This window comes from Ambystoma mexicanum, chromosome 6q (genome assembly GCF_040938575.1).
Source record: "Ambystoma mexicanum isolate Mex_15411 chromosome 6q, UKY_AmexF1_1, whole genome shotgun sequence".
Classification (NCBI taxonomy): Eukaryota; Metazoa; Chordata; class Amphibia; order Caudata; family Ambystomatidae; genus Ambystoma; species Ambystoma mexicanum.
In genome coordinates this window covers 1,609,376,376-1,609,401,438 of record NC_090937.1, presented here as the reverse complement: position 1 = coordinate 1,609,401,438, position 25,063 = coordinate 1,609,376,376, and the positions used below count along the sequence as shown (strand labels likewise).

The 25,063-nt window shown below is 50.2% G+C and overlaps 1 protein-coding gene across 1 annotated transcript in view; it reads right to left on the bottom strand.

Annotated features, from left to right (window-relative positions):
• Positions 1 to 1,575: 1,575 nt before the first annotated feature.
• LOC138516900 (zinc finger protein 84-like) overlaps positions 1,576 to 25,063 on the bottom strand; it is a 35,586-nt gene continuing 12,098 nt past the window's right edge. Inside the window, exon 2 of the mRNA XM_069632354.1 lies at positions 1,576 to 3,181. Coding sequence (XP_069488455.1) covers positions 1,652 to 3,160 — 1,509 coding nt within the window. The 5' untranslated portion in view covers positions 3,161 to 3,181 and the 3' untranslated portion in view covers positions 1,576 to 1,651. The remainder of the gene's footprint in view (positions 3,182 to 25,063) is intronic.

The following is a 25,063-nucleotide window of genomic DNA, read 5'->3' as shown; positions in this document are numbered from 1 at the left end:
ACTGGCCCTCATATGTTGTAATTTTCCCATATTAAACCATTTTCTTCCTTTTGTAATTGTCAGGTGACACTGGGATAGCTTTCAGTTACACTCAAGTTCTAGGTAAATTGGAATTTGTGATACCGTTCGGAAGTCAAAGAGAAGTGAAATCTTGCATCAGCAAGAATTGATTCCATCCTTGTTTCCATGTTAATCTTCAATGATATCCTAATTTCATTACACAACAGCTCAACTCAAGCAAACAGACTGAAATGGTGTGTTTTTGCCTGATAATTAGGTCCAAGGTTATCAAACTAGATTGTTGTACTCGCTCATTCATTTGTTCTTTCCCACACATGCTTGGAACACTTATCCAGACATCTGTAACAAGTAGCTATTTGACATGCGGCCAACTGACCACATCTGTACAATCAGGGCTACGTTGAATTTGCAACCTTTCTTAGAGGATTACATTCTGACCACCTGTCCCACATATGGCAGACACCCTAAACACAAAATAAGTAAGGGGAAGAATTTCTTTAAATGCAGAATGTCTTTGCTAAGGTTTTGTGAAACAAATTGGCAGTTGTAGGCAGAAAGACTATTGGTAATCTGAATTAAGTTGTAGAGAACCTTTTCAAATATGTTTGAAGGAACAATTTCACATTAGAAAGTTACTGAGATCTGTTTTGCAACAGTAAATATGTTGCTACTGAAGATATGGTCTTCTGAGAGAACAAACGTCCAAATATTCACTCGCATGAAAGGAGATTCATTTACATGTTCAAATGCAATTGTAGCCTTTGTAAAAATGAATTACAAACCTAAAACTAAAAGGTATAATGATATTAGGAGAGTGATGCAGGCTCCCAACAGGATATTATAGATTCCTGATCATATAAATCTGGAAAGTAAATGTTCACATCCATCTTCCATTGCATTAAGGACTACTGATTGACTAGATCTAGAAGGGCACGACAGAGACATTTGAGGTATCCCATGTGTTGTATCAGTGAACAAAAGACTACATTACCTTTTTAACCAGTCTATTTTAAAACCCTTTAGAAACAGGGGTGGACTGGCATATAGGGCACTCTGGAGATTTCCCGGTGGGCCTCTGCACCATGGGCCTCTTTTGTGTAGTATTTCCAAATGTTCTCATAGGAAAAGCACTGGGCTTGCTGAAAATGTGTCATATGGGGCCACTTTGAACATTATCTCCAGGGCCTCTTTTACTTCCCAGTCCACTCCTGTTCAGAAAGCCCTAGACGTTGGCAATGTGCATGACTAGGAGAAAAGAATGCCTAAACACACGCGGAGTAAGCAGTTACATACTGAAGGTGGGAGGAAATAAACAATGTAATTACCCATTGGAGGACCGCAGAGTGAAGGTATGCTGAGCCTGAACACATTTGCACTTAGAAACTAGAGTGTTTGCGCAAGTAAAAGAAACCCCAAGAATTAATAAGCCTGTCTGTGGAGTCTTGAAAGCAACTGGAGCAGCTCTGCTGATCTAATTGGTAAAGGTGTTGTACAAGAGCAAACATGTGTAGCAAAGTTCATGAGACAAGAGACTGATGAATAAGCACATGTAAGTTTGAATGAGGGAGAGATAGCATATATTTGCTTACAATTACTAGCCTTAAATGTTCTTTCATCATGGGGCGTTTCTTTAGTGATGCCCGTCATGTATTCTTTCATGCCTCACAAGTTGTTGCTTGAAAGAAAAACTCTCCTCACAAAAGGTGCATCTAAAACAGTTTTCTCTAGAGTGTATTCTCTGATGTATTATAACACGGGAGTTAGTAGCAAATGTTTTCCCACAAACAGCGCACAAAAAGGGTCTCTCTTCTCTGTGTTTTTTCTGGTGAAGCACAAGATGTTGTTTTTCTGCAAATAGCTTATCACACTCATTACACTGAAACCTTTTTTCTCCTGTGTGAGTTATTTGATGCACCACTAGCGTTTTCTTCTCAGCAAATCTCTTCCCACACTCTGTGCAAATAAAAGGTTTTTCTCCTGTGTGAGTTTTCTGGTGGCTTAAAAGATTTGCCTTCAAAGTAAAGCTCTTTTCACACTGAGAGCAAGTGAAGGGTCTGTCCCCTGTGTGAATTCTCTGATGGTTCACAAGATTACCTTTAATAGTAAAGCTTTTGTCACACTGGGTGCATGGAAATGGTCTATTTCCTGTGTGGCTTCTTTTGTGTACCTCAAGTTTCGATTTACTAACAAAGCTCTTCTCACATTCAGAGCATGCAAGAAGACCCTCTCCAGTATGGAGCTTCTGGTGTTGGGCAAATCCAGCCTGAGAAGTAAAGCTTTTCCTACATTCTGTGCATGAATAAAGTTGCTCTCCAGTGTGGATTTTCCTGTGACTTTGAAGACTCATCTTTTTATGGAAGCTCTTCCCACATTCAGAGCATGTAAATTGCTTCTGGCCAGAGTGACATTTCAAGTGGTAGTCTAGATTTCCTTTTTGAATAAATGTCTTACCACACTCAGTGCATGCAAATGGTCGCTCGCCTGTGTGGATTTTCTGATGTGTTAAAAGATTTCCCTTTAGACTGAAGGTCTTGTCACACTCACTACAAGTAAACCGTGGCTTATCTAAGTGGATTCTCAGATGTTGAGAAAAATGTTTTTTAAGTGTGAAGCTCTTGCCGCATTCTGGACATGCAAACACAGGATCACTGGCTTGTACTTTATGGTGCGGTTGAGCGTTTGCCTGAGGACCAAAGTGTTCACCATTTTGTTCTCTTTTATGTTTTTCCATGTGGTCCTGAAGATGTATTTTTTTATTAAAGTTCTTTCCACACTGTATGCAGGTAAAAAGCTTTTCGCCAGTGTGAATTTTTTGGTGGGATGCAAGATTTCCTTTCTGTGTAAAGCGCTTCCCACATTCTTTGCAGGTGAAAGGTTTTTCTCCTGTGTGAATTTTCTGATGAGTTACAAGATTACCCTTGAGCTTAAAAACCTTATCACAGTCTTTGCAAGTAAAGGATGGCTCTGCTCTGTGGCTTCTTTCATGCTTTAAAAGATGCGCTTTACTTTTAAAGCTAAAGCCGCACTCTGCACAGGTTAGAGGAACTGGCCCGGTATGCATTTTCTGGTGACGCTGTAGACTGGTCTTATAAAAGAAGCTCTTGTCACAGTCTGTGCATGCATAGGGTTCTTTCTCCATCTTCGAGTCTCTATCTACCTGCTGAAGGAAAAGTAGAACAAAGTACATTTTAGATATGAAGTATAATAGTGCCAAGATACCTCCAAAGGTCTAGAAGCCCCACTGTGTACCCATTTATATTACATAAATCCCACTGTAAATACTGCTTTCATGATCATTAAAATGAGTTTCAAACATTAGTGGAGAAAAGTAAGTACAGTAAATATCTCCCAATAAGGTGTCAGGTTTCAACATTTAAGTGTTACCAGACTAACAACACACTTTACATAAAGCATGATAAAGCATAAAGCACGATAAAACGCACACCAAAAAAGGTGAAAGCCTGGACAGGGACATCATTACCATGCATTTTAGCATGGGTCAGGGTCACACTTCTTAAGTCACACTCAAATAGATGCAAACTGCCAGCATAGGGTGACGGACCTTCAGGGTAGTGAGGCACATCTTCACTGGGAACTAGAGCTGTAAACATTTGCCCTTTGACACACTACTCAGGCCTGTAAATTAAGTGGCCTCTTTGGGCCTCATTACGACCCTGGCGGTAAGGGGTTAGCGCCAGCGTTAGCTGCGCCGACCCCTTACCGCCAATTACGAGTTCCCTTTCCGCCATGGCGGTTTTTACACCTGCTTTTAGCGGGTGTAAAAAACCATGGCGGTAAGGGAACTTGGTGTTAATTACGCCACCGTAATTTACGGTGGCGTAATTAACGCCTTCCCCACTCCCATTATGCCCTATGGGGCAAAAATGGGAATGGGGAAGGGTAAATGGGGATTGGGGATTTACCGCCCCGCCAAGGTCGGAATGGGGCGGTAAATCCCCTTACCGCCATGGCGTTAACGTAGTTAGCACCATGGCGGTAAAGTCACGGCCCTGGCGGTAACTTACCGCCAGGGTCGTAATGAGGCCCTTTGCCTGCAGAGCCGAGGCTTTAATGGCCAACTTGCATTGTATATGGAAAATAAATGTTATACAGCACATCTGATTCAGAAAAAGGGCAATGTGCTTGAGCAAAACACGTCCCATCTTTCAGTAACAGCATTATGAAGTAGTTGTAGTCTCCATATTAGGCACACCGCAGTATTTGGATGAAGTGCTTTCCCATAGTCAAGACATATGTAAACACAAAAGAGTGGATCAATGATTTTAGGACAAAAGGGGAAGTAAAACTCTGAATATCGTGAAATCGCAATAGCTAGCCTCAACTCCTGCAGCAGGCTAGGTCTTAAATGGTACATGTTCTTTCGCACCCAAACCCAATTATCTTTCAGGACACCCAAATATTATTTATTTCTCACGAAGATTCAGCTTTAACCAATCTGTCTTTGTCATGGTGGAAACTCTGGGCAGACAGCAAGTCAATATTTCCAGTTCTATGGCCTGCCTTTTAATGAGACAGAACTGTGTCGTCTGCATATCAGTGGCAGTACAGACCATATCTCCATGATATTCCCAAGCAGTCTATCGTATCCATTTCAATGTACAGAGCAACACACAGATTCCTGTAGGACTCACTTAAGGGTCAGTGCCAACAGGTCAGACAGAGAAATGAGTTTGGTTTCCGGAAATTCCTGACAGGCCTCGGAGAGATGCATATTAACCCATGAACAATGGTATTGATAGGTCCAATAGACTGGCGACCATCAGAAAAGTCATCTTCCACACAGGACTCTGTTCTATGATCAGCTGCAAAACTAGACGGTCATAACAAATAATAATAACTGTAACCATGATCAATTTTCTGTCATTTAAGTTTGACATTGTAATCTGCCATTTTGTGATGCCTTTGTGCCCCTAATTATTATATGTATGGGTAAGTATCTTGGACTATAAAACCTTTGCTTCTGTAAAATCATCATATTTGTTTCCCAACATTTTTTTAAACGAGCATAGAAAAATACAAATGATCATAAAATATAGAAATTGGCCAAGACAGAATAATCTAAACTGAACGTACAGAGAATACAAACATTTTAAAAAAGATAACATTTATTTAGCATTATAAACGACAACAAGGTAAATGAAATTCACTTCAAGGAGATTACAATAGGAACAACACGAGGAGGCTCACAGTCAAATTGTCACATGTAGGAAAGGAGACTGGGTAGACGGAATCACAGAGAAGAGGAAAAAGGAGTCGGCAAAAAGAAGGTCGAGACTCCATTCAGTACAAAAGCTTCTGTGGAGAAGGTACTTAAGGAAAAGCAAAACGTTCTTCCTGAAACCTTTTAGAAGTGCAGGTTCGCCCCTAACGCATTAGAATTCAATTGAACTTGGTAACTGGTGTATTCCCCCCCAATAAAGAACACAATAGTCTCAGAGGACTACAAACAACACAACTTACAGTGTGAAGAAAAATATCCTTCTTGACCTCAAAAGGAGCTCTTGGACAACTGGATGTTAGTAGCCAGGGACGGAAGTGTGGGAGACCAACCAGCAACCACTCCCTTGCCCAGAGCGCTCTATGGTTCCTGGTAATGGAAGACACTCGACTCCAAGTAGTGCAAGGGGACAGTCCTCTCAAAAGGATCTGGTTGGGCTAAATGTGAAAAGAAGACCCCCTGGATGCCGGAAAGCAGTCTTTTGAACACCTGGGCTGCAGCAGAGAACCAAGCCCTGCTGACTTTTCTTGACGGGTACTCCAGCAGATGAAGCTAGAAAACACATGAAAGCACCATGTGTCCCTTATGACTAAGCTAAAAGACATTCATGTTTGTTTGGTGCTTTGTTGTCACTTCTTTTATTGTCCACTAGTTCACAATTTATGAGCAGTCAGCACAAAACACCCAACCATTATGTTGGGCACTCAGTTTTAAAAGGAACAATCAACAATTGAATGATAGCTGCCCATAACAATGCCATGGGTCACGATTAGTCCAATGCTTTCCATTTGTCACTTTTTCAGGTCTTTTACGAGTCTCCCTCAGCAAGCGTGGGAATGCCCATCTCCGGCTAGGATATCAAGCTATAACTCGATGAAGATGGCCAATGTGCTGAAATACGCATCTGGTTGCTTGTATTCCTGTGCCGAGGAGACGTGGTCTAGCAGTTTGGCCTGGAATACTCCCACTGGAGGTTGGACCAAGACTAAATCATGCATATGACCAATTTTTCTTCTCTATTTGCCCCTACAGACTCCCCTTACCCTACTTCCTCCCAATTCTCTTCATCAGCCGTTTAACATCGCATTCAACAACCCTGCCTGCTTCAACTCAAGAATCCTAAATCTCTCAAAAAAAATACCCCCTTCTGTGGTTCATGAATGCCCATTTTAATTAAAGTGAAGGACACAAACTAGAATGAAAATGGAGAAAAGCGAAATCCAATGACAAACCCATTCACGCCAGAGCCCACAAAAGATAAATACGTTCTGTGAGATAACGCTTCCAGAAACTCAAACACCCTGATGAGTGCAGCAAAACTCTCTAAAATTCTAAAGGAGCTCTCTCCTTATGACCCCATCTCCACCTCAGAGCACCCCTCACAGGTTCTTTGCGATGGGATTCATAAATCTATTGAAAATCAGTAACAGAAACCTGGGGGGTGGAGCGGGAGAAATCGGCAGATTACTGCGCAGCATTTATGGTCGAAGGAGAATATGTCGCAGTTTTTTGCGTCCATTTTGCTGCATATATTTATGGGGGGTGGGTTTAATTAATGTAGGAGGGTCCAAGGGGAGTTTCTAAGGAGAACGGGGGGGGGGATCTAACCCGCATATATATGCAGCAGAATGGACCTGTCAAAAAATAAAAAAATGGTTGCATTCTCCTTCGATCAAACAACCCTAAGCCTATATATATATATATATATATATCTCTTTTCATGCAGCTGTGACACCATCGCACTCCCTTAATATCCTCCGGCCCTCATCCTAATTTATCTTTCTGCCACATTTGATACCATTGACAAACCACCCTTCTAGAAAGACAGTCCTCAATTGCTAATGTTAGCAATAGAGTCCTCCTTTTGTTTCCATACCCTACTTACAGACTGCTAAGTTGGCTCAACCAACTCTGCTAAACCATCCTTGAACTGTTGCATCCACCGAGGGCCCTCACCATCCAGTCATCTTTTCAACATTTACGTCAAACCTCTATGTAAAATTCGCAGTTTCAATCTTAGTATCCATTCCTATAAAGCCAATATCATCGGGTACCCGATTGCCTCAACACCAACAGCTCATGGATGACAAGCACCTGACTCTGTCTCCAGGCTCCAAATGAGAAATAATCTTCCTAGCCACATAATGTCCACCGCCCTCACTATCTACTGGCATAAGAACTTGGGCCACCCTCTATCTCCTACCTCTAAACCCTGGAACCTAGGAGTCAATATCAACAGCAATCTTTCATTAACCCCATACATCGCTGAAATCTCATTTATTGCAATATTTAAACTAATAAAATGGACCCATAAAAATCTCCCAGTTTCCAACAGGGCTCTAAAGAGCGCCATCATAATCACCACTACCCTCTTCAGGCTGGACTACTGCAACACACTCTTTGCCCAATTGCCTTCCTCATCAATTGATAAACTACAATTCGTCCAAAACCATGCCACAAGAACCATTCGCTGATGGCTTATACACCACCACATCAAAACAAGCCTTACGCCCATCCACTTGGTGCCCCATAAGAGAGTGATCACAATTCAAGCCCCTCTGCCTTACACACAAAAACATTGATGGCTCAGCTCCAGAATACCTAAACGGCATGTTAAGCTCATAACCTCTGTTCTTCGTACCCGAACCTGATCTCCTCCTCTTGCTTTCAGCTTGTCCCACTTTGGATCAAGAGCCGCCTGAGAATGGGTGAAGCTTGAAATAAAGTGAGTTTCTTTGGAGTCAGCAGGTAAGGTTGTAAGAGTTCCTTTATTGAATAACTCCAAGTAATCGGGTATCATCAGGTGCATCGAAATATAGGAGCACAAGAGAGCCTGCCGGCTCCCAGCAACCAGGCTACATAGTTCTAACTGCCTCAGGTGGAACATTCACTCAACTACAAACATTCCATACACTCCAAACATTCTACCACAACATCACATCGCTGAAACAGGAGGAAGGCAAGATACAACAAAGCTCTCTCTGGAAATGCCTACCGACAAACATTTGCCATACAGTCTATAATCTTGATTTTAAAAAAATACTCAAACAAATCTATTCTCTAATAGCTTCACTAACTTCTATACCTTCTGCCTCTTGTCAAGGGACCTGAAGCTGCCCATGCAGAGTGTAGCATGGCACTACATAAAAACATTAAAATATACAGATATACATTTGATTGAACTAACTAGGGTCCGGGAAGTTACAGGACACAGGATTCAAGATTTATTTTATGTTGGTACGCCTGTCACATGAAGGTAAGTCACATGAGGAAGATGACACACATTAAATACCTGTAATAGTCTTTCAGATGCTTATATCTGCTTAGTTTCACATGCTTTGCAAAGGCAGATATCTAGTGGTTGGTGCAGCGTATTACGACTTGTTTTTTAAATAGAAAAGGACGTTGATGGGGTGTGTTTGTAATACTATCCCTATTGCGACATGTAGTGTACGCATGGTTCTTCACACATCGAGGTCCTCATTTTGCTTCATTCATGATCAGAGGTTGCATGAAGTGTGTAGTAATATGATAAAGTATGAAGCGGTTTATATGAACCTTCTACTCACAACGAGGGGAAGAAGGGTGGGTGCATGTCAATGTAAGCCGATAGAAGACTCAGAAAGATGAAACCTCAGAAAGGTGATTATAGGTATGTAATGTTTATCTTCTGAAGCTTATGGATCTGCTTAGAATCTCATGCTTTGCATACACTAACAAGCCGTACCAGGAGAAGGAGGTGGGTTGTTAGAAGAACAGAGCAGAGTCATACAGATGTCTTAACGCCGCTTGACCTATTTGGGAGTAGCTCCTAGCTTGTGTGTCCACACAGTCATTTTGGGTGAGTGTGTGAACTGAGCTCCATGTAGGTGCTTTACAGATTGCCTCCAAGGGCACATTTGCAATGATGGCTAACGTGGCAGCAGTACCACGGGTAGTGTGTTCTAGGTGCAAATGGTCGTTCTTTCTTGGATAACATGTAACATTGCTGTATGCATTTTACAATCCATTTAGAAATAACTGCTTCAGAGACAGGATCCCCCTCCCTCCCAGCAGCAAAGAAAACATAGAACTGCTCTGTCTTTCTGATTGGTTTTGTCTTATTGAATTTGACAGCTCTCCTAACATCTAGTGCCTGGAGGGCTCGTGCACCAGAGTTTTGAGAGTCTTGAAGGAAAGCTGGCAGTTTAATAGATTGGTGGACATGGAAACTGGAAATTAACTTTGGTGCAAAGCGTGGGTGCTTTTTTGGGACTGCCTTGTTCTTATGTATTGTGACAAAGGGTTCTGAAATGGGAAAATGCTTGGAGCTCATATATAAGAAAAGCTGCCTTGTGAGAACGCAGAGGCTTTTCTTATGCATAGGCTCAAAGGAGGGACCCATGAGCATACCTAAAACAATATTGAAATCCCATCCGTGGGGTGGATTTACAACCGGGGATATGGTGTTTTCAGCTCTTCCATGAAGGCTTTCACGACTGGAATTTTCCGCCAGAAAACCCTACTTTGTCATGTTGTGTATGCAGAAAGGGCAGCTAAATGGACTTTTAAGGAATTGAAAACTAGACCTGATTCAAAGATGGGAAGTAGATAGTGCCCTATGTTATAAGGTGAACAGCCAGTGGGATTCACATTAGACTTTCTATGCCATGCTACAAATCTCCGGTTCCATGTGTCAATATCCCAACAAAAATATCGTCATACAAGAATGGGAACTTTTTTTTGCAGCAACATTAACCCATGGAACCTGCGGGGGACACCCCTGCAGCCCCCATATTTTTTTAAAGGGAGTGGGGGACAGCCCCGAACACCAGCTCCCTTGTATGCCTAAACTATCCCCATAAATAATGTCGCCTGCTATTTATGGGGATAATATTACCCGATACCAAATCTCCATTCGTTAAAGTAGCAGTGTCTAGTGTTTGGTTTACGTACTTACTTTAACATCTGCATACATCTTCTAGCTAAGTTAAGGTGGCCGAACTCTAGGACTTCAGGAGCCAAGCTGCTAAGAGGGTAATTCATAGAATTTCGCACAAAAGTGGCGCACGCGGCTGGCGCACAGTGTCCCCGTGCGATACACTGCGCCAGCCGCGTGCGATAAAATCCATTTCATCGCACAGCGTATTCATGGATTTTAGCCTCCAAAATCAGCCGTGGCGCAGCAACCCTGCAGCAGCGCCAGTTACGCCCCCAAGAACGCCCTCACGCAAGGAAAAGCCATCAAAATCCCCAATTCATCGCAAATGTCTGCGCTAACCCTGGACCAGTTCACAGGGCTGCCAAACAGCAAACGCCAAGCGGAGAACGTGTATTTCAGGGGTTCGCGGGAAGTTTCACACGCGATTGTCCTGGGTACGTGTATTTCAGGGGTGCGCGTGAAGTAACAGATGCAATTCCATCAGGGCACGTGTATTTCAGGGGTTCGCGGGAAGTTTCACACGCGATTGTCCTGGGTACGTGTATTTCAGGGGTGCGCGTGAAGTAACAGATGCAATTCCATCAGGGCACGTGTATTTCAGGGGTGCGCGAGAAGTTCCACACGCGATTGTCCTGGGTACGTGTGTTTCAGGGGTGCGCGTGAAGTAACACACGCGATTCCATCAGGGCACGTGTATTTCAGGGGTGCGCGGGAAGTTCCACACGCGATTGTCCTGGGTACGTGTGTTCCAGGGGTGCGCGGGAAGTATCACACGCAAATTCAGCAGGGTACGTGTATTTCAGGGGTGCGCAGGAAGTTCCACACGTGATTGTCCTGGGTACGTGTGTTCCAGGGGTGCGCAGGAAGTTTCACACGCGATTCCATCAGGGCACGTGTATTTCAGGGGTGCGCGTGAAGTTTCACACGCAAATTCAGCAGGGTACGCGTCTTTCAGGGGTGCGCGGGAAGTTCCACACGTGATCGTCCTGGGTACGTGTATTCCAGGGGTGCGCAGGAAGTATCACACGCAAATCCAGCAGGGTACGTGTATTTCAGGGGTGCGCGGGGAGTACTACACGTGAATTGGCCGTGTGGGTCCTCTCAGGTGTTCCCTCTACACCCTCCACGGCCCCTGCAGGCAGCCCACACCACAGGAGACTACCCTGCACCCATGCTCATGTCCCGCAGGCAGCCCATCCACCATGGGCATGCCCCCCCATCCCAGCCACATGTCACCTTGCACTACTGATCAACAACGCATGTCTCCCAGCACCCTCACCCCCCAGCAGTGCAGGGCACCCTCCACCATGCCCCCACTCATGTCCCCCTGCACCCCCACACCCCAGCAGTGCAGAGCACCCTCCACCATGCCCCCACTCATGTCTCCCAGCACCCCCACCCCCCAGCAGTGCTGGGGCACACACCACCAGGCCCCCACTCATGTCCAACTCATGTCCCCCTGCACCCCCACCCCCCAGCATCCAGGGGCACCCTCCACCAGGCCCCCACTCATGTCTCCCAGCACCCCCACCGCCCTGCAGTGCAGGGCACCCTCCACCATGCCCCACTCATGTCCCCCTGCACCCCCCCAGCATCCAGGGGCACCCTCCACCAGGCCCCCACTCATGTCCCCCTGCACCTACCCCAGCATCCAGGGGCACCCTCCACCAGGCTCCCACTCATGTCCAACCCATGTCTCCCAGCCCCCCCCACCCCCCAGCAGTGCAGGGGCACCCTCCACCAGGCTCCCACTCATGTCCAACCCATGTCCCCCTGCACCCCCAGCATCCAGGGGCACCCTCCACCAGGCCCCCACTCATGTCTCCCAGCCCCCCCCACCCCCCAGCAGTGCAGGGGCACCCTCCACCAGGCCCCCACTCATGTCCAACTCATGTCCCCCTGCACCCCCACCCCCCCAGCATCCAGGGGAACCCTCCACCAGGCCCCCACTCATGTCTCCCAGCACCCCCACCCCCCAGCACTGTGGGGCACCTGCCAGCAGGCCCCCACTCATGTCCAACCCATGTCCCCCTGCACCACCCCCCCAGCATCCACGGGCAGCCTCCACCAGGCCCCCACTCTTGTCTCTCAGCACCCCCACCCCCAGCATCCAGGGGCACCCTCCACCAGGCCCCCACTCATGTCTCCCAGCACCCCCACCCCCAGTACTGTGGGGCACCTGCCAGCAGGCCCCCACTCATGTCCCTCTGCACCCCCACCCCCGACAACATGTTCTCCTCCACCTCCCTGCGGATTGCCTCGAGGCACTCGGCCCGCCTCAGGGCCCTCCACATGGAGTTCTCCGCCCTGACCATCGTGAGCCGTGCCTCTTCCGCCCGCTGCCGCTCCGCATCTATGGCGTGGCCCAACCGCTGCCACACGGAAGACACTTCCCGTCCTGAGTCCTCCTGCCCTCCGCCGATGCCTGCCCCTCCGATGTCGAAGGCCCCGAGCCATCATGGCTCCCACCTCGTTGCTGCTGCTGCTGCTGCTGTGCCTGTGCCCGTGCCCTGGCTCCTGCTGCCTGCACATCCTCCACCAGCTGGGGTGCAGTCGTTGATGTGGCCACCCCTGCTGGATGTCCGACTCCCGACTGTGACAGGGATGTGTCCTCCACCAGCCTGGCCGCACCGTCAGAGGCAGCTCCACAGGGCACCCAGGTGACAAATGGGAGGAAAGATGGCACGGAGGACGACTGGCGCATATGGTGTTCAGTTGAGGAGGGGGGGCGGAACAAGCTCCAGCAAACGGAGGAATCCGGCCTGGGTGACCTGTCCCAGTAGGCCGAAGCGGTCAACGAGCCATTTGAGATGACGTGCAGTCTCCTCATGAAAAGACTGCAGGTCACCTCGCATGGCCCGTTGACGCAACGCCACACCAGTCAGGACAGGCTCAACCCATACCTGGATAGCCACGTCCGCAGGCAGAGGAAGGCCAGTTGTTGTAAGCTCATCCCCTGCCTGAAAACGGGTCTGGACGTAGGCATCCCTGCTGGTGCAAGATGATGCAGTGACAGGATCAGGGACAGGATTGCACACAGGCACCTCCGCGGTGGCCTGTGCTGCCTCCTGTCCCTGGTCCTGCACTGCACCACTAGCACCAGTGGAATTCCCACCTCCAGACCCCGTCTGTCGCTTGCATGGCCTCCTCCTCCACCAAACCCCCCACCAACCCGGATGACTCCGTGCCATCTTCCTCCGTTGGGCCCTGTGGGGTCCCAGCTGCCCCTTCTGCTGCCGAGGAGTCCAACTCCGACCTCTGCCTCTTGGACCTCCCCCCGGCAGCTGCGGCCTGGGACGCGGCACCGGACTCCTCACTCCCCGACGAGATGACAACCTGGGAGGGGAGCCGGGCCTTGCGTCTCCAGCTGGCGGTGCGATCCCCGCCGCTGTGCTCCACAGCACCTTCTCCGCCCTCTTCATCAGTTGACACTGCAGACAGGGAGAAATAAAACACAGGCATCAGGGCACTGTACAATGGACACATACACACGACAGTTGTACATGAGTGGCATTGGCAAACCTCAGACATGGCATCACAATCGCCAACACACATGTCATTTCAACTCGCACACATGAGCCATACCACAGCCATATCGCAACAGCCAGCACCATCCATACACATACAACAGCATGAGCAGGCAAAGGTGAGCCAGACATCACATGCAACACAGGGAGTGCACTACACATGCACACACACCACCACACTTGCATGCATGTGTACACCACTGCCAACTGTCGCAGTGTTCAGATTGGCATCCATGTCACATCTGCAATCAGGCTTCCACATCCCGCTGTCACATGCATCTATGCTGCATCACTGTTGCACCCTTGTCAAATACACACACATGCACATGTACACAGTGCTGATACATGCAGCTGAAACCAACATCCATGTGTGACATCACGAACATGCCTACTTACATACACATTCATCCAAACATGTGTGCCCACACAACTGCATTTGGCATGCAAGCCTACACACACAAGCACCATCCATGTCTCACACATGAGAGCCCTCGCATGTGTTAGCCTCACGGCCCTGTACACCCCCCCCCCATACTTGGCCCCATAAAAACACATGTGCAACCTGCACACTACTGGCACATCACCACATGCACAGCTTACAATCATGATGCATGTACACTTACCGCTCGACTCCAGACGGGTCTGCCTCTCAAGGACCTGGACGTGGAGCGCTGGGGATATGCGTTCCAGTTCTGATCGTCCGACAAGTGGCCCCGGCGCCCCTTAGCATCCGCTGCCTTCAAGAGGCGCCGGGCCTTGTTGAGGGTCCTGGACCTGAAGTCCTCCCAGCGCTTCTTGACATGATGGAATAGTCGGACTGACTGCCACCCCCTCCGCGTTGATGGCAGTCACGATGTCGTCCAGATCCGAGTCCGTCCTTCCTTGTCGGCACGCAAACCTCCGAAGAGGGCATCATACTGCCCTAGGACTTGCTCCACCAGGACACCAACTTCGGTGGCAATGAAGCTGGTGCCCCTCTGCCTCTCTGGCCGGGAGTTGCCAGTGGTGCCAGATGTTGCAGTGCCCGACATGACAACCCCAGAGGCAGGAGTGTGTGGGCAACTGGGTCCTAGGGCTGGTCTGTGGAGCGATGGAATCCCGGTCGGGAGTCTTCGGTTCCAGCAGTGGTGGTTAAAGCAACAGCACCACTGGCTGATGTGCAGGTAGCAAATGGCAGGGTACGTGGGCAGTAGGCAATCAGGCAGCAGCAGATGGCAGGTGGGAGCGTGCTCGGGGCTCTGGGGGGCAGTAATTCGGCCTTCTGGGCAGGAGCGTGGTCTTCCGTGTGCTTACGCGTGGCCAGCTTGATACGGAGTGATTTGGCACGTGAAAATCCAGCACGTCTGCGTGTAATTCGAGGAAAATTAGCGCATAAGCGCGTCAGCACACGTACGCGAATTCATTGGCCCAAAGGCCACCAGCGAGTATGCGCGTCTGTGACGTGCGTGCGCGTTTCCCTGTACCCTGTACACGGGTGCATGTTACACGTCCAATGACTGCATGTCAGAGTGTCAGCTCGTGTAATTGGAGGATGGGGGCTTAGCGGAAGTGACGCTGGACGTCTCACGCGGAAGTGACGCTGGACGTGTGGGCATGTTTAAAAGGTACGTTTAGAACGCCATTTCCTTGTACGTGCTTTTCGTGGAGAGCGAGTGGGTGAAATCTGTACTTCTTGTCGGTTCACACGCGATTTACTTCACAGCGTTCCAAGTTCGTACTCCCTGTTACCTCTGACAGCTTTTTATCTTTTGGTCTTTTTCCTGGGCCTGTTTCCTCAAACAGCGTTCACTTCTTCTGTTGTCCTGTCTCCTCAGACAGCGTACAATTCTTCTTTTGGCGGGGGTGTTGCCAACGCGCACACGTGCGTATTTTTTACGTGATTTTTCCAGGCAGACGGTGAGTCGCGCACGTATTTAACATCTGTGCTTGCCCCGTGTGTTGCGTACCCCTTCAGAGGTCATTCTAGGCTGTGTATGACATGCATACGTTCATTTTTGTGTTTCTGGGTGCCACAGCGTAGTGCATGTTTATTTTTCCATGCACGTGGTCTATGAGGGGTTGCGTGCACATTATCTCCCTTTTTTGGGGTGCCTGTGCGTTGCGTGACCCATCATCTTCCCCCAGGGGTCACTTACAGCCTTGCTAGAGCATTAGGGTACGAATTCCATCTAGTACCCTACCCCTTTGACCCCCAATTGCCCAGGACAATAGTTTACTGCAACTCCCATACGCACAACAACATCAGTGCCATGGTTGGGAGGCGAGCACGTGGTAAGGGTGGCAAAGGTGAGCGAGCCTCAAGAGGTGGCCGTGGTGGATACGGTATGGAACGTGGCCGGGACTTGCAGGGTGCCCCTATCCCCCCCATGTGTGGGTGACCAGTCAGGGACAACCATGCCCCCCCCCGGTTGAGGGTAACGTGGCTGACACCATCCCTGCTCAGCCCTTGTTGGACCAGCCCATTGTGGCACCAGACCTGGCACAGGGTGATTCCATGGCTGACTTCCAGGTCAGCAGGTCTAGGCCACGTGTGGCAGTGCACGTTGGTGTCACCAGGCCACGTGGATCAGGGGCAGCTATGTCAACTGCTGCCCCGAGTAGGCAGGGTGGGGAGGCTGCAGGGGCAGCTGCGCCTCCATCCACCCCAGCTCTGAGTCTCCCAGCCAGGACAGTGTCGGTCCCAGTCCATCCTGCTGACGTTCCCCCTCACTACATCACACTTCAGCTAATGCCTGCACCAAGTTCCATGGTGAGTGTTCATTCCCACACTCCTAGTCCACAGTCCACTGGGGCTCCTGCCCCAAGTGTCCAGAGCGCTGTAGGACACTCAGGATCCCCACCACCTTCCAAGCGGAAGAGGAAGAGTGCTCGTCCAGTACAGGCTGATGCCCCAGACACGGCTACACAGTCCGGCCCACCAAGGAAGCCCAGCTTCAATCAGGCCGAACTTGATGCACTTGTGGAGTATGTGTCCGCACATGATAGCGAAATGGTGATTACTGCAGGATGCAAGACCACACCTGCACAACGTCAGGCACACTGGCAGACCATCATCGCGGACATCATAAGTGCCCTTGGATTCGTGAGGCGCACAGCTAATGATTGCTACAAGCGCTGGAATGACCTGAAACGCAGGGCAAAGAAAAAGCTGGCCTCAAGTCATGCCGCAACTCTAGTGACTGGAGGTGGGTCTCCAGCAGAGGACATTGAACTCACTCCACATGAGTATGTTGCTGGGACCTATGTAACGGAGGGACAGATCCAAGGCGTGGGAGACCTGCCAGATTACGAGGCATTGTCCGGTGAGTGCACATGCATGTGTGTGTCATCTATGTGCATGGTGTGTGTGTGAGGGCTTCTGATTGAGTGCCAGGTGAGGGTGTGTGTGCCTGAGTGGTTTGGGTCACCCATGTGCTTCATCCAATACATTCTGCACACCAGGATTTGGGTATTGCAGTACCCCTTCTGGCAACAGTACACATTCAGCCCAACTTCACGCCAGTTGCCCTTGAAGTGTCATCTTGCCACAACATAGTTGCGTATTATTCTGTGTTCATTCAGGTTGATTGTTTGCATTACACCACTTTCACTAGGCATTTCTCAGTCCTATTGTCACATGTGTGACATGGCTATGGTACATGCCATCTGTGTGATGGCATGTGTCATGTATGTGTATTGGACATGCCAATCACAGGCCAATGTGTGATGGCACTGCTAGCCAGCATGCAGCAAATGTGTTGGTCTTCCATCTTGGTGTCATCAATGTGTGCCATTTGCCTCCCCTTCATACGCAGTGACGGTGCATGCATGGGAGGGTTATAGTCATGTGGGACATGTGTCAATGAAGTACTGTTTATGTTGCTTCTCAGCCCTAATTCTGTGCCATGGTGCTTATGCCTGTTCCCATTTCTTTTCTTTCATGTCTTTGCAGGGGATGACGCACTTGATACTGCTGGGGTTGTGGAGATGGTGCAGACCCACGAGGGGTCTCAGGCCCGACCGGGCACCAGTGAGGGACGTGGTGTGGTGGTGGGTGAGAACCCACACTTGCTGCAGACCATTATCTCAATGGGTGTCTCTGGGTGCACCTCCCCCGAGCTCTATTCAGGTGTCGATTCGGATGATGAGACCTATGTGCGGTCGCAGGTAAGTGTCTCTGGGAGGGATTATGTACTGTCCAACCCACCTGCACCAGGGGTAGAACCCTCAATGGGGATGTCAGTGTTGGTAGGTCCGCCTTTGGTGGTCACGGATGCAGGGTCACACTCCGCAACATCTGGTCCTGTTCCTGGACCAGCAGATCAGAGGGGGAATGCAGTCCTGCAGCCTCAGGCAGTGCCGGCACAGCAAGGCGCAGTTCGCCTTGCCCCAGACAGGTGTGGTGCCCGCTGACGCGGTGGCCGTACGCCACCTGGCAATACCGCATGGGAGCAATCCATATACGGTATGGCAAACCAACAGGCAGCATCATCTGAGATGATGGCTCAGGCCATGGATAGGGTGGCCACTTCCATTGTCCCCCAAGAAAGGCTGATGGAACAACTACAGCAGGCAACAGACTCCATTTGCCAGTAACACAGGGAGGACATGTTGGTGTCCAACAGGAACGGACGGGCGGCACTGGAGACTCTGCGGGAAGCCATTTCTATTGAGTCCCAGGGCCACAGGAAAGCCCTGAGGGTGGAACTCCGTCAGCTCAGGGTGACTCTTGTTGAGCTTGAGACTTCAACTCACACAAGGACAGAATAGCAGCTGGAGCGGCTCACACGTACGCTCTCAGCTGAGATGCAGGCAACTAGGGAGGAGGTCCGGGCATCCCGTGAGTTGTTGCATGGGGACCTCCGCACGATTATCCTCCAGAACCAGACCTTCCACACCCGCATGCTTGCTGCCATGGAGGACCAGATTAGGGCTTTGCGTGGGCTGCCTCCCATAGTGCCACCACCTCCTGATGCAGCTGCAGAGGGTGAGGAGAGCGACAGCAGCGATTCTCCCACAATAGGGTAGCCGTGCAGGCCATGAGCCCATGGAGGTGTTTTTTTTTTTGTTTTTTTTTTGCAAGATCCACACAGGTGGGTTTTGGTGTGCACCCTGTCCTCGGACCTCCTGGGTGGCCTCCCCCACCTCCCCCTGGCCCATACATGGCCATTTTTGATTTTAGATTTTTTTGACAGTGTGTTGCCTTGTGTGGCTCCCGTGGGCATACGCTGTATTGTGGCTGGGCACATGCATGCTTGTCCTGAATTTGGGTTAGATGCTTGGGTTTGTGAGACACACACCCCTCCTGCTTCCCGTTTCCATGGGCTTGCAAAGGGTGTGCCCAAGTGACATTGACTTACACAGGGACGTTGGACTCCCATTTGATGTGTGGGCAGTCTGTAGTCAATACTGTGTATACATTCCTAGTGCATATTGTTGGTGTATTGTATACTGCATGGTGTATGGATATGTGCCTCTGCATCCATCTCATCCTCCTAATTTGCAGGTCCATTTCTCATGTCTTCACAAGGCGGTCTACTTTGGAATTGGAGTCCATGTTGTAAGCAGTGCACCAACACTTTTGTGTGGCGCTAACACTGCACAGTTGGAAGTGTTCGAAGTGCTGGCATTATCAGGTAGTGAGACTACCAATTTTTTGAATCCGTACTGTCATGTTTATGGTAGGATGGAGGCTGTGTAGGTGATTAGTATTATTGGTAAATATTTGGTAATGTGTGTTGTTGGTCCTGCATTACTGTGAGCATTTCATGTGTGGCCAGTTTCCATTAGGGACACTGTAGTTTGTGACACTTGTGTCATGTTGTGGGGATCAATTTGTTTGCTCTCACATAGCATGACATGTCATGGTGTGTTGGGTGGCGGTGCCGGGGAAGGGTTGGGTGACATGGCACTGTTCTCATGTTGTATTTTGCAAGTGGGTATTCATTTTTGCTCCATAGAAGTGTGTCTTTTGATGACACTGCATTGGTGGTGTTTGTGTAGGTAGGGATGCACACATTGTGACACTTCCAGGTGGACAATCTCAGGCTGCTATGGTTCTGACAGTTGACTGTCCCTTGATTCATCAGAATTGTCAGATTGAGTCATCATTGATTGTCAGATGGTATGTGCCAGGGCTCTGTGCACTCCACAGGGGTGTGATTTCTATGTGAAGTAATTAGCCACCAGCTGCGTACGGACTGCCTCACCCCGTGCCCTTTCCCCTCCCATGCGCAGCAGCCGTGCATGTGGTTGGGGATGTGGGGGCACCACCATGTCCACAGTCAGGCCCCGGCGTGTTGCAACATTGTGCAAGACACATGCTGCCACTATGATCCTGCACACTACTGGGGGAGCGTATAACAGCTGCCCGCCAGAACCCTCGAGGGAGCGAAAGCGTGACTTGAGCACTCCGAATGTGCGCTCCACTATGCCCCGGGTTGTAATATGGGCTGTGTTGTATCTTACCTCGGGAGGCGTGATGGGGTTCCGAATTGACGTCTTCATGTGGGTGCTCAGAGGGTAGGCACTGTCCCCTGGGGAGGTGGTGATGGGGATCATTAGTGGGTTGGTGACATTACTCTGTATCTGTCATGCATGCGTGTGCTGTGGCATTTATACTCACCAAGCAGCCATGCATCGCCATGCCGCCCAGCTTCCATGTCCCGGTTTAGGGTTGACATCCTGTAAATGAAGCTGTCGTGGGTGGACCCTGGATAGTTTGCATATACTGAGGTGATGATTCCCTTGGTATCACATACTACCTGGACGTTGATGGAATGCCAGTGCTTGCCGTTTCTATAGATGTGCTCTGATGCCCTGGTGGGACGTAGAGCCACATGGGTGCAATCAATGGCACCTAGCACTTTGGGGAATTGTGCCAACACCTGGTGTAGGCTCCGTGACTGCGTGGCCTGTGACACCCCCCCACTATGGCACTTGTCCGCTAAAATGATCCAGTAGCCAAGAAGTGCAGTACATTGAGGACCTTCTCCAGGGGGCTGAGTGCTTGGGAGCACAGGGTGGGTGATGTGAGGTCATACTCCCACTCACTGACCAGGTCAAGTATTATGTGTGGTGGAAACCTGTACCTCCCATACACCTGGTCATCAGGCATACCAAAAAGGCTGGTTCTGGGTGTGAAGATTCTGGCCCTGACTATCCTCCTCCTCCTCCTCCTATGGTATCCCACGGCCACTGCTGCTAGGAACGGTATATTCATCCTGGCGTCTGAGCTTGTTTGTCATTTGCGCACACTTTTATGCTGCGCGGGACGTGCGCCTGCTTCATGCTGGCGTACGTGTTTCCGGATTGGACCTTTTTTTTTGGCGTGTTGTAGGCGAGCGTGTAAATCTTCCCGCCCACCGCAGGAATACACGTAACACGCTCTCCCAGGCCCAGTCGCGAGTGAATATTCCCAGCCATCCCAGGAATACACGTAACACGCTCTCCCAGGCCCAGTCGCGAGTAAATATTCCCGCCCACCCCAGGAATACACGTACCCCACTCTCACAAGCCCAGTCACGTGTGGAAGTTCACGCGAACCCCGTAATACACGTACCCTGCTGATATCGCGTGTGGAAGTTCACGTGAACCCCGTAATACACGTACCCTGCTGATATCGCGTGTGGAAGTTCACGCGGACCCATAATACACGTACCCTGATGAAATGACGTGTAAGACTACCCGCGCACCACGGAATACACGTACCCAGGCAAATCGCACTGCTGGGTGGTGGGGGGGTGGGAGACAGGAGTGGGGGCCTGGTGGAGGGTGCCCCACAGTGCTGGGGGGTGGGGGTGCAGGGGGACAGGAGTGGGGGCCTGGTGAAGGGTGCCCCTGGATGCAGGGGGTGGAGTGGGGGCCTGGTGAAGGGTGACCCTGTATGCAGGGGGGTGGGGGGCGGGAGACATGAGTTGGACATGAGTGGGGGCCTGGTGGATGGTGCCCCACAGTGCTGGGGGGTGGGGGTGCAGGGAGACATGAGTTGGACAGGAGTGGGGCCTGGTGGAGGGTGCCCCTGGATGCAGGGGGGTTGGGCGGTGGGAGACATGAGTTGGACATGAGTGGGGGCCTGGTGGAGGGTGCCCCTGGATGCAGGGGGGTGGGGGTGCAGGGAGACGAAAGTGGGGGCCTGGTGGAGGGTGCCCCTGGATGCTGGGGGGTGGGGGTGCAGGGAGACATGAATGGGGCCTGGTGGAGGATGCCCCTGGATGCAGGGGTGTGTAGGGGGTGGGAGACATGAGTTGGACATGAGTGGGGGCCTGGTGGAGGGTGCCCCTGGATGCTGGGGGGTGGGGGTGCAGGAGGACATGAGTTGGACATGAATGGGGCCTGGAGGAGGGTGCCCCTGGATGCTGGGGGGTGGGGGTGCAGGGGGACATGAGTTGGGCAGGAGTGGGGGCCTGGTGGAGGGTGCCCCTGGATGCTGGGGGGTGGGGGTGCAGGGAGACAGGAGTGGGGGCCTGGTGGAGGGTGCCCCTGGATGCTGGGGGGTGGGGGTGCAGGGAGACAGGAGTGGGGGCCTGGTGGAGGGTGCCCCTGGATGCTGGGGGTGCAGGGAGACAGGAGTGGGGGCCTGGTGGAGGGTGCCCCTGGATGCTGGGGGTGCTGGGAGACATGCGTTGGTGGGCAGTAGTGCAAGGTGACATGTGGGTTGGCTGGGGGGCATGGCCATGGTGGATGGGCTGCCTGCGGGACATGTGCAGGGGTGCAGGGTAGTCCCCTGTGGTGTGGGCCGCCTGCAGGGTCCGTGGAGGGTGTAGAGGGAACTGTTGGGAGGACCGACACGGCCAATTCACGTGTAGGACTCCCGGCACCCCCGAAATACACGTAGGCTGCTGGATTCGCGTGTGGAATTTCCCGTGCACCCGGAGTACGCGTACCCTGCTGAAATTGCGTGTGGAACTTCCCGCGCACACCGAAATACACGTAGTCTGCAAATTTGCATGTGAAACTTCCCGCGCACCCTGGAATACACGTACCCTGCTGAAATCGCGTGTGGAACTTCCCGCGCACCCCGAAATACACGTACCCAGGCCAATCGCGTGTGGAACTTCCCGCGCACCCCGTAATACACGCACACGCTATTTTTCACACAGCGGGTGTCCGTGTTTGTCGGTACCCCTTTGCACCTCATCTGTCATAGAGGGCCACAGTATGGATCATTCATCATAGCTGTATATAGGTGCTTTTTGTTAGCGCACATTTTGGCGCACATTTATTTCAGGCGCAGGCACGCTACCGCCTGCTTTCTTGTGGCGGACTTGTTTGGCCCTGTGCGCGTCTTTGACCGTGCGCTGGTTTGCCCTATTCGATTCCATGAATACGAGTTGTAGGCGAGCGTGTGGGCGTTCCGTGCACTTGCCTCCTGTACTTCCCTCGTGACGTCCATATTTTCACGCGTTGTTCCCCATTCCGAGTGTTACGCCCCGTGTTCCGCCTACTTTTGTTATGTGTGCCGCGCTATTTGCGATTTCGCAGCGGCCGTGGCGCTCACCGTTGGATGACCTGTGCGCCGGCGTGCGCCACGCACTTTTTCAGCGCACATCCAATATTTTTCTCGCACACGGACTTCCATGAATCGATGTGCGCTGGTTTCCCTGCGATTTTCGCACTTGAACTTTCGATTCGCACGTTTTCGGCGCACATTAATTCCATGAATCGGCCTGTAAGTTGGTTGTCTGAGAATGTGGATGAAGGGTTCACCCTTGGGTCTGTGACATCATGTTGTAAAGGCAGGTCAGCTTAGTCAGTGGGCAAACGGACATCTTGAGAAGGTGCGAGAACCATATCTGACGTGACCACATTGGAACAACTAGGATCATTGTTAAGTGTTCATGATGAAGTTTGTGGATTACTCTGTTCAAGAGTGGCGTTCGAGGAAAAGCAAATGCAAATATCCATGACCAACTGATCCACGTTGTGTTCCCCCTGAACCTCTTCTGGGGGTACCTGAGGGCGTACATTTGTGTGGCATTTTGCATTTTTTTTCTGTGGCAAACAGATCTAGGTCTAGATGAACCCATCTTGAAACAGTTTTGTTCACAATGTCTGAATGTAGTTCCCACTCATGTTCAGAGGGTTGACTTACATTTCTGCTTAGTGTACCTACCTCCACTCTCTACATCAACCCACCCACCCTACTTCCACTCGCTACACCCAACCACTGTAACCCCACTCTCTGTACACCACTCATACTACCACCACTCTCTGTACCCCAAAACATCCACCCTTCCTCCATTCGCTCTACCCCATCCACCCACTCTACACTCTCTACCCCTACCCAACCCCCCTCACTCTCTACTCACCACACCTACCCTAACTCCACTCTCTACCTGCCGTACCCAGACCCTCAACCCTCCAGCACCTTACTCCCACCCTACCCCCACTCACTCTACCTACACCCACGGCACCTGCACTCTCTACCCCACCCATCCTAGCCCCATTCTCCTAGCCCCATTCTCTCTACCCCCAAACATCCACACCACTGTGTGGACCAAAGTGTGGGGGAGTCTGCTGGCCTGTAATCCTTTCCCTTTATAGTGGGCCAAAGGAGAGGGGGCAAAACTGTGTAGTTCCTTAACCTATTTAACTAAAAATAATAATTTATTTAATTCCCTTTGGCAGAACAATACAGGGTGATTTTTGTTTATGTTAAAATTAACAAAACTAACTTGCCAGCGTACGCTGAAAACTATAGCCTCTAATTTTATTGGGTAATCCTTTTTTCCCCGTTGACCCCCCCCCAACACAGGCCTTTCAGTGGAGAGAGGGGGGGGGGGGTTCTGAAATCCAAAATTCTTCAATCATTCAAATTTTTTATGTCAGAATTCTCCAACACAGACTAAAGTAGTGGGGGGACGGGCCTAAAAACAAACTGCTAAATCACCCTGCCTTTATTTTAAGCCAAAGGTGTCGGTGAAATCATAATTGCCATATGCATTTGTACAAATATGAAAAACCAAACTGCTAGCCTTTTAATGTGCAGGAAAATCGAAATTGCACAGCACTACATGATGAAAATGCACAATAAAACAGTGCTTTTCCAACAATTTCAATCACATTTAGTTTTTTCTACTTTTTTCAAATTCCAATTTTTTCAGGGTCAATAATTCCCCTGGAGGTGCAGTAATGCACAGAAACTGCACCTACCTAATGGAGGGGGCAGCAGCCAGGCACAAACGCCACATGTGCAGAAAACAACGGATGGCCAGGTGGGAGGAACAGGACCTAATTCTCAGTGAACAGCAGATGAAAGAGAAAGAAAGCACAAATGTCCCAAGCCCCAATGAACTAGAGACTACTGGCCACCCTATGGTCCGACGATCCCAAATCCCTGAAATTCCCACAACAACATTGGTGCAAATTAACTAG